A 10,804-nucleotide genomic window follows, 5' to 3' on the forward strand; every position below is an offset into this window, starting at 1 on the left:
CCAGTTCCCATTTATGCCAGCAATTTCGACGATGCCGTTAATGCATTGGAAAACGGCGTAAGACGTCCGTTGTATTTTACAAGTTTACGTAACCGTAACTACAAATGTACAGAGATTCCGGAAGGCAGTTCGGGACAAATAAACATAAATAAATTCGTTACAATACGAGGAGAAAGCTAATATCTTCGGTAGCGCATTCAAATTCGTGAGAATCTTCGAACACTGTGACCGTGGGGTGCAAGCAGTGTAACCATCCACGGATGGCTAGCACGTGTAAATGATGGCTGTGTCGCTTTTCTGATGGTGTTAAATTTTTTAATTTTTTCGCTAATTGTAACATACTTGCACAAAGGTGGGATACTTCATACTTTTAAATCAATGTGGGATATTTTTTCATATGTGACTTTTAAAATTTTTTACAGACTTTATGTGTGCCTGTTTCTTTCGCGAACCTGTGTTAGTTTTTTATCGTAAAGTCAGTGTGTAGTCAAAAGCTGGATATTTTGCCCAGAAAGATCCTCCAGTCAGATGCTTTACCTGCTAAAATAATGAATTGATCGCTGTGAGTTTTCCTCTCCCTGGTGATTCTTCAGTGGATGCTGGTGTGGAACGTGGTGTAAGACTGGATTTTCGAGAATGTGGAGGGACGTTAATCTGTGCAGCAACAACGGACGACGCCAGCGCAATGGATAAAGCAGTGAGAGCCGTTGAAAGTAGAGAATTGTCACAGTACGCAGCAGCCCGAGTGTATAGAGTTCCTCGCACGTCACTGTGGGAGCGTCTGAAAGGTGTTCGACGAATGAAGCCAGGCGATCAGGCCCGAAACTTCAGTGCGGCCGAGGAAGACTACATCGAGCAGTTGCTTTTAAAATGCCCAGAACAAGGTGTTCCCTTGAATAAGGCCATTCTTAGGCGAATCATCCCCACATTGGCGTCCACAAAAGGTATGTACACGAACGAGCAATGCATAACTACGAGTATTTTTTGCAGCGCTGGTTTTTCTAAAAACATTCCAGAACCTTCTGCTGTTTTTACTATCTTTGTTGAAACTGCACGTTTTTTTAATGGATTGCATGATTGATATAGATATGCCGGAAAGACGAAAAAAATTTACGGATTTTTGGCATCGCGAGTTTTTGAAGCGCCATCCAAAAATTTCCCAGCGGATTTCACACGGAGTGTCCAGAAAGAAAGCGAGACAGTGGACGCCCACAACGCGTGAAGGATGGATACGGCTCTTGAGCGATCTCCATTGCAGTGGAGGGCTAACTGATCCGCGTGGCATATGGAACTTTGACGAATCAGCATTTCAAGTGGCGGAGAAAGTCATTACTGTTTATGCGCTGCGGGGAACAAAGAACGTTCTCTCTTATTTTGATGGAAACGATAGAGAACTAATTACAGTCCTCGCTGGTGGAAATGCTGCAGGGGAAATATTGCGGACTTTAATTCTGTTTGACGGGAAAGTTTTTTTGACGTCTCATTTCCACGAAACGAGCAACCGCTGCCACATTGGTTTTAATTCTTCGGGAGTTATGGACAATGCCACGTTTACTTCTTACATTCGAGAGGAAGTAATTCCACGCATGACGGCGGAAAAGGTAGACAATAATTTTAAAATTTGCATTTATTCTATAGAAATTCAGATTGATTTTATAAAATCACCAGAAATAAAAAAGTATAACGTAATAATTAATATATATTGCTTTTCAGAACGTAATATTTTTTGACGACCATTTTTCTCATATGTTCAACTTGGAATTTTTTGTCGGAGTGTGTGAAATCTGATAAAGAAATTTCGGTCGTCATACTCCCATCGGGCCAGACTGGTAAACTGCAGCCAATGGATCTGCGGGTTTTTGGACCGTTAAAGAAATATTGGCGGGACTATCTGCGCAAATTAACCCTTACACCGACGGAAGAGGTAAATGCTTTTAACGGTCAAAAATATTTTTAAAATACAATAATGATGTAATTCTTTTCAGCAGTTTCTTAATTTTTTACAGGTAACAAAGCAGAATTTTGCCGCTCATTTTGTGAAGAATTGGGACAATTTCAATATGTCGGCAAACATTGTGTCTGGTTTTGTGGCAAGCGGAATATATCCGTTTAATCCCGAAGCGGTTTGCCAGGCGTACATGGAGCCTGTAGCCGCTCCAGTTTCTGAGGATGTGCCATTGTCAGTCGCTAATGTGTACGTTTCGGAGCTGGAGAAAGTGAGAGTTGCATTGCGCGAAATTCATTTATTAAACGAGGCCGCTGTCGAAAATTGTATTGAGTTTGTTGTGAGACAAGCTGAAGGATTTGTGCCTGCTGTTGTTCCCGAAAAACTTGCTGATGATTGGCATCTAAGCGTTATGGGCGCCCATAATCCCAAGAAACGCAAGCTGAAAGAATCTCGTCTCCATGCCGAAGCAGGCCTTATTGCAACAGATTCCAAAGTTATTGCTGCTTTAGAGCAGCGGGAAAAGGAGAAAGCAGAGAAGATGAAAAAGTCGAAGAAAACGACTGCGCGCGCTCTAACCGACGTTACGAATACACCTCAAAAAAAGCGGTTTAAAATGGCGAAAAAATAAAACATCGGTATTTCTGGGTTGAAATTTTTGTTGTAATTGTCGTTGTGGATATTGTTGTTTTTAATTTTTTATTGAGAAATAGTTTGTAAAATAGGCGCGTTTACGTTAGGGTTACTTAAACGATATTTGAAGCGACCAAAAGTGAAAATTGAAAAATAAATTGAAGTTGATTGCGTATGATGTACAATAGCGCAGTAGCCGCTGTTGACAAGTGCAGCTATCCGCGGCTGACGGTTTAGTTAAGCGGGGACTGCTAACCTCCTACGGTTAACTGTTCTTTGATTCGGCCACGTGCCCAGTGTTCAAAGATTCTCAGGAACTTGAATGCGCTACCGAAGATATTAGCTTTCTCCTCGTATACTGGTGCTTACGGCATGGACGGATCGAGCTACCGATTCCATTGGAGAAAAGGTTTTAGAGTAAATCTGACTACAGATTCAGAATCAGCGAATTTTTTCTGATCTCGAAAATTATTGGAGAAACCCAAAAAAACCAGTGGTTCTCTTCCCCCTTTTGAAGGTACCTCGCTACCCCTTCACGTGGCGGTTGCCGTGTCGCGGAGGGGGAGAATTGTTTTTGAAAGGGGAAAGCGTCGGTTTGGCTTCTCTGCAAAACTAATCTCAGATTCGGAATCAGCGCATTTTCTGTTATAGAAACATTCCGATCTTCGAGGAAAAATTTGTCGCCCCAAAGGGGCATGCATTACCGCCACCTCGGGCGGTCGCAATATTCTCAACAAAGAAATATGCAGTTTCCCACTTTTAGAATTGTTTTTTGGCTAAATCGAGTGCGTGGATTCAGATTCTGTTCTTGAAAAAATTATGAATGTACTCTGTCAACGAATTTGTGACCTTGGCGCCCCTCGGGGGTGACAGATTTTTTTTTCGAAAATTGGACTATGTTTCTATGACAGAAAAATGTGCTGATTCCGAATCTGAGATTAGTTTTGTAGAGAAACCAAAACGACGCCTTCCCTTTTCAAAAACAATTCACCCCCTCCGCGACACGGCAACCGCCACGTGAAGGGATAGCGAGGTACCAAAAGGGGGAATAGAACCACTGGTTTTTTTGGGTTTCTTCAATAATTTTCTAGATCACAAAAATTCGCTGATTCTGAAACTGTTGTCAGATTTACTCTAAAACCTTTTCTCCAATGGAATCGGTAGCTTGATCCGTCCATGGCTTACGGTAATTATTTGTAACACATTTGTTATTATTGTCTTGGACAAGCCTATTCGGGTTTGTTAAGCAGTTGTTATTGGACGGAAACGTTCTCCCAATAATATTTAAATAATCGACCGAAGCGTAGCGAAGGTCTTCAGCGATTATGAAAAATGTGGTGTCCGTCCGTCGGTCTCCGCCAATAATTGCACATATGCGCGGTTGCCTTTGCTATCAAATGCACGCTTGCGCGGCACGTGGCCGTATATACTCACACCTAATGTAACTGTTTGGTGTCCGTCCGTCGGTCACTGCCACACCCGCATCATAAGAGGGGAGGGGCACAGACGTCCGGCTTATGACGGCGGTTTCGAAAAATAGTTTCGAAGCAATCACCCAGGCCATGCATATAAAATGGCATAGCCATCCGTCGCCTTAGAAGAACGTCTTTCGTAGTTCGACCCAAATATGTTGCCTTCGAAGTTTTTTTTTTGCTTGGCGATGACCCGTAGGGTTGTTTCTAAAAAATTCTTTGCTTACCCTTCTTCGCCCAACATTCCTCTACGTCCTCTTCGGCAGCTACTGTAACGTCCGCCGGATCCACGACAGCTGCGCAATCGACTATCGGTTCAGGTACGTCTACCGCGTCGACCACTTCGGCAACAACATTAACGGGCTCCTCCGGGACAGGTTCGACACAGAGTGGTGCACCAGCCACCTCGATTTTCGGTCCGGAAGATTCTCCCACTTCGGCTGCATCATCGACTGCATCCGATGCAACTGCCGCGGTAACACCAGCATGTACATCGGGAATTACAGCAACGTCCCCCAGTGTAGCGGGAAATACCCCTTGGTCGACCACGAGCGCTGAAGCGTCTTCGACGTCGACAGGTGGTATTGGCGCCTCGACGACTGTACCAGCTGGATCATCCGCAACGAGCGCGGCGTCGACCGGCACCTCGGCAAAAGGCAGCCCTTTAACCACTCACACAGGCACGACACCGACAACCGTAACCGCTGCCGCCTCATCTCTGACTTCCGGAGCCGGGGTATCTCCGCCCGGAAATGCATCCGGCGGCTCGACATCGACCACTCCCGGAATGTCGATCAATTCCAGAACGCCGTAGCCCTCATTTTCTGACCTCTTCCGGGAGCATGTCCGCCATAACTGGTACGACACCAGCCAGCAGTACAACGGGCAGATCGGGATCCACAGGGATCAGTGCGCGGTAGCACTACGGCTGGCCCAGTATCCGGTAATCCCACTGGTTTCGTAACAAACCCAACATCGACAACAAGCAACGAAGAAACAATCACCTCCTCGGGTAAACAGCGGATTAACCGGTAATTCCGACAGCACGCCGGTGACCGGCGAAAATTGCGTCACAGCGGGCAGTGGTCCACGGTGTCTTCTGGAACAGGGGCCACTTCATCCGGAAGTACGTCGAATACCAGCGTATCAAGCTCAGTGACCAATCCAGCGTCGACCGTCGTCAGTGGCGCAACTTCCGGAACAGGTTCCACCACCGAAAGCGTATTCGAGGGTGCTTCAACGTTGGTTCCAACCGGTTACACAGATGATAGCGAAAGCACATCGGGTGCAATCAGCACTACGGTGCCATCAACCGGAGGTACGTCTGACGATGGCGTTTCCTGCCACTTACCGGAGATTCCAATGCGTCCGGGGGTTCCACCACTTCCGGCTCCAGCCCAACGGGTGGTGATGAGGGCTGTAGACCACAAGTTGACAACACGTTTGTTCTTCGGCAACCTTCTGGGCTAAATACAATGTTTCTTCTGAGCTTAACTTCGGATTCAGTGCCGTAACTTAACTTTCTCAAGAATGCTGTGGCCGAGGCCAGAACATCCTTGTCTACGCTTTCCTCCTGAGTTAGCGCGTGCTGCCATACTGAAGTTAATTGGAGCACTTCCTGGTACCCATCTGTAATCTACTACTGCATAATTCAGTCGATGGTTAGGCTGCCCCTCCCGGAGCTCATAGGCGCCTTTGTGGTAATTCGGACAGTCCTCAGTTACGTAATATGTACATAATGCTGGCCCCACTGCTTTGTTTGACCCGTTGCTTTTCCAGTTTGCAACACCGTCTAACTTAAAGGTCGATAAATCGTCCATGGGCTTTTTCCGAATCAGAAATATACCAGTGCCTTTAAATCCGATAGGGGCCGCCGTATTTAGAAGCTCTTTGGTCTCTTCCGGATCATCTTGCAACATTCATTCTGCGTTTGCTCAGCTCGCATGCGGATCTAATTTTCTTATTTTTTTTTCTGACTACTTAAAGTTGTATCCGGGTTGCGTTCAAGCATAGAAACCAAGTGTAGGTCACGACGTGACCTTTCGATTTCCACCTTATCTGGAGACTCTCCATCCAGTATGGGAACCAGATCAGCAACCAAGACCCAATCGCGTACGATTCCCCAGTTACTGGAGATTTTCAAGGAAGAAGTGAGCAAGACTGCCAGGCCGAATACATCACAGATAAAAGGGATCTCGACGAACTTGTACCTCTCCTCAGCCGTATTGTGGACCACAACATAGAGCAGCACAACCGTATTCTGGATCTTGAATGTGAAGTAGCCCAGCTGAAGAAACAGAAGGAGCCGGTCAGCACCACCGCAGGGCAGAATGCCACGCCGGCCACAGCCAGCCATGCTCCGCAGCCACATGAACAGCAGATGCGCTCGGTTCCCCAACGCAAAAACCAAAATTCGGCTCCTATGCCGCCTGTGAAGACATATGCCCTAGTTCTGACAGCAGACAAAGAGAAATCAGAAGGAATTTGTGAGATTGAGAAGAAGCTGCCTCAATGCATGCCTGATGCCAGCAGAAGGTTTAACATGGAACAAGTACGGCGTACTAAAAACGACAACATCGTCATCCGCTTCTGGGAGGAAAGGGATCGGGACGCCGCAAAATCCGAATTGGAGAAACACAAGAATGCACTCGGATTCACGGTGAGTGAAACCAGAAAGCGAGTAATGCGAATGATTGTTAAGCGGGTGCCGAAAGATTTGTCAGTAGAGCATTTTCAAAAAATTGTGTCGGATAAGATGTCGCCTGTGCCTGACGTAAAAGTAATAAAGAAGCTCGTCAATAAAGCAGAAGCAGTGAAAACATGCGCTATGATAATAGAAACATCGCAAGAAGGTTGCAGTTTATTAGAGAAAACAGGCAGCATTAAGTTTGATTTCTGCGTGTGTCCAGTCAAACGATACGTAACACGGTGTTTTAACTGTAATGAAAATGGTCATGTAGCTAAATTTTGCAAAATGGCGGATCGGCGAGCAATGGTTAGAGATCCCGAAACAGCCGGTTCAAAAAACCCGGGAGTCTAAACATTGGCAAAATACCCCTGCGTGTTTTGACTATTAATCAAAACAATTTCCGAAATATTAAGGTCCGATGTTGCAACATTAATAGCATTTTTTCAAAAAAAGAAGTGGTTAAACAGTTTTGTTCTGAATCGGATGTTACAGCTTTGACGGAAAAATTGGACAAAGATATTTACACAGACAGTTTTTTTGCTGACCTCCGTAAATTTAACGTATTTCGCCGGTGGCGAAAATCATCGGACAGCCACGGTGGCGTTGCTTTAATTTTGTCGAAAAAACTAAAAAGTTTTAGACGTACAGACCTTGATAGAGAAGATCTTGAAATTCTGTTCGTAGAATCGCCTGTGTTGGATTGCTTATTCGGTGTTGTTTACATACGACCGTCAAAAAAAGCTGTGCTAATTCCTTTACTTGTTGAATATTTGCAGGATTTTTCTGTTGAGTTACGTAATAAACTTGTTTTAATGGGTGACTTTAATTTGCCGGATATATGTTGGACTAGCATGAAAGCCCCTACCACTGCGTCTCAATTGTTACTTGATTCTTTAAAAGAATTTAACTTTCGCCAGTTGATCGATTTTCCTACTAGAGACAGCAACATCCTTGATCTTTGTTTTATTTCTACCCACCATTTGGTCACGGACGTGAATTGTGTGTCACCACCATCCGCGTCAAATGACCATTATGCCTTTCAGTTCCGCCTTTTTGTTAAGCGTCGTAAATTCGAATTTGCTTTTGCTGGAAATCGCTGGAATATATCCTCTGATAAGATTGCAGCCTTTCAAGGTGCCTTAGCCACAACCGAGTGGCAACACGTCTTAACGGACAGTGACCCGTCCGTTTTAGCGCTACAGCTGGAAAACAAAATTTTAGGTACAGCAAACCGTTTTTTTGTTTATGGTAAACCCACAGTGAAAAGAACAAAAAAATACACTGCATCAGTTCGAAAAGTGTTAAATAGTAGAAACAGGCTTTCCGTAAAATGCAACGTGAAACCTCAGCTGAAAAGAGAGAGTTTGTGAAAACGTTATGGAAATTTGAATGCCAAAAAGTAAATGCGCTTCTAAAATCTCATCGCCGAAATGCCATTCTTGATGTTGCAACAGCGACTCGAAATAATCCGAAAAAGTTTTGGCAGTTTGTCAAACAGAGTGTCGACAAAAAAAGCCTCCCGCCCATTAAAACCCCTGAAGGTGTCACGCTTTTCTCTGATTCCGATAAAGCAAATGTATTTAACAAAACTTTTCTCAGTTCTCAGAACGATTGCTCTTCGCGCTGCTCCGTTAGGTCATCAAAACCGAAGGACAGAGAAACTGTTTTCAGAATCTGTGAAAACGATGTGATAGCTGCTCTAGAAGACATGAAATTTTCTTCTTCTTCAGGACAGTTTAAAATGTCTAATTCTTTGTTGAAAGCTTCCGGTACATCAATTGTCGCACCACTTGTCACCTTGTTTAATGTTTGTGTTAAGTGTAATAGGTTTCCATCTCATTGGAAAACGTCTTACGTCACTCCCCTTCCCAAAACATCTGCCGATCAAACGGTAGTTAATAATCACCGCCTGTAGCCGGCAAACTTGTTGGCCTGTTGACTGTTGGCGAGCCCGGCGGGAAAGTGGTTTTTCTCCCATAGATCTGCCGAACTGCACCCACACTTCTGCCGACCCGACCCTATGCATTGTCTATGGGAACTCCAATAGATCAGCCGAAGCGGCTCAACAGTGTAACTTGACACTTCAACTGATCGTAAGCAACCATCGGCTGGGCTGTAGCAACAGATGAAGCTGCCTAGGTACACTTTATCGACAACAGCTTAATTAATGTCAGCTTAATTGTTGCCAATTAGGTGGGTATGCTTTTTTTGAATGCAGCAGCGGACAACCGGCATCATTCATGATCATTGCGAAACGTAATCAGTTACTTGAATGTCGATACAAGTTAATATTATTCTCAATTTTATTTTCTGCTTATCTCAAAGACTATGTACGTTTTTGTCTTAATTCTTGCCAATTAGCTGAGTATCCTAAATGGTAATGCAGGCACCGGATAATCGACATCATTCATGACCACTGCAAGACGTAATCAAATATTTGAATGTAGTTACAAGTTATTAATATCCGCAATTTTTGTTTTCTGTTGAGTCTCATAGACTATGTATGTTACTTGTGTAAGCTTTGCCTTTGAGAACTTCACTTAAAATTTTATATGATATTAAAGTTAACACCGGGCTTTGTCAGGCTAAAATTTAGCCCTCCAGACTTTAAACTACTTTAGAAAACAACTTTTCCAGTAATAGGTCTGGCAAACTGCGTCAATAGCCCTGCCGACCCGACAATACGGGAACTCCAATACATCTGCCGAACGAGAACTACAGTGAAACTTGATATCACCGTCGTGCGCTAGCCGATATACTTGTGACTGCTGAACGAGCGTGTGCGTTCTTGTCGAACATGACAATAGCTTTACTAGCGCGTGTGCTGCGGCATCTATAACTGCATCTATCAATAGCATGTGCAGCAATTGACAGTTAGGAAGATCGCTGCAAATACCTTGAATAAGCATAAATAAGTATATTAATAGTAGTAATGATGGTTGACAATGAACTTCGTTTGCGTTGCAATAAATATTTACATACAGTATTAACCCGTTCCAATTGGAATAACACTCCGCAGAAACGCTCGCCTGCAAGGATGAGACACTCAGCGCAATGAAAAGCGCGCGCTTCTCTCTGTTTAGTACCAGTAGTAATATGAGTGTCTCGACCGGCATTTAGATGTGGGACGCTGATAAGACTTTTTACATATAATTTAATGCAAAAAACTTTTTACACATAATTTAATGCAAAAAACTTTTTACGCTTATTTTAATGCGGAAAACTTTTTCCGCCTATTTTACACCGAAAAAACTTCTTACACATAATTTATTGCAAAAAAAACTTTTACACATAGTTTAATGCAAAAAACTTTTTGCTTATTTTAATGTAAAACTTTTTCCGCCCTATTTACACCGAAAAACTTTTACACATAATTTAATGCAAAAAACTTTGTACACATAGTTTAATGAAAAAAACATTTTACGCTTATTTTTATTGCGAAATACTTTTTCCACCCTATTTTACACCGAAAATTTATTTACGCATAATCTAATGCAAAAAACTTTTACGCCTATTTTAATGCTTAAACTTTTTCCGCCCTATATTACACCGAAAAACTTTTTCACTTAATTTTAAGTTTAAAAACTTTGAACACGTAATTTAAATGTGTACATTTTAGAGAAACAGACGTATAGCGGTTACATTCGTAGGCATTACAATCTGTAACAGCGATCGAGTAACTATTACCATTGCATTGAGTTTTTTTTCTCATTGATATGTGTCATTGATATACGGGTGAAAGGTCAAAGTCAATATAAGTGTCTCGACCGGCATTTAGATGTGGGACGCTGATAAGAGCGTCCCGGGATATATTTTTAAGGGTTAATGTTCCCGGGATAAATTCCCGTGATGTATTTCCAGCCCCTAAAATGTTAGAGGCATATTTCGAACCCCTAAAATTTTAGAGGCAGATTGCGAGCCCCTAAATAGAGGCATATCTCAATCCCCTAAAATGTTAGAGGCATATTTCGAGCCCTTGAAATTTTGGAGGCACATTTTGAGCCACTAAAATTTTGGAGGCATATCTCGAACCCCTTAAATTATAGAGGCATATCTCGAGCCTCT

At 43.3% G+C, this 10,804-nt stretch overlaps 1 protein-coding gene across 1 annotated transcript; it reads left to right on the forward strand.

The window, feature by feature from the left end:
* The first annotated feature begins 363 nt into the window (after window positions 1-363).
* Window positions 364-2,588, forward strand: LOC129602107 (uncharacterized). Its single transcript, XM_055501074.1, has 4 exons — window positions 364-944; window positions 1,087-1,601; window positions 1,727-1,924; window positions 2,007-2,588. Exons 1-4 carry the CDS (start codon window positions 686-688, stop codon window positions 2,574-2,576), a joined length of 1,542 nt encoding a protein of 513 aa, XP_055357049.1. The 5' UTR covers window positions 364-685; the 3' UTR covers window positions 2,577-2,588.
* Window positions 2,589-10,804: the final 8,216 nt, after the last annotated feature.

The sequence above is a fragment of the Paramacrobiotus metropolitanus genome, unplaced genomic scaffold (genome assembly GCF_019649055.1).
Source record: "Paramacrobiotus metropolitanus isolate TYO unplaced genomic scaffold, Prichtersi_v1.0 Parri_scaffold0000330, whole genome shotgun sequence".
Classification (NCBI taxonomy): Eukaryota; Metazoa; Tardigrada; class Eutardigrada; order Parachela; family Macrobiotidae; genus Paramacrobiotus; species Paramacrobiotus metropolitanus.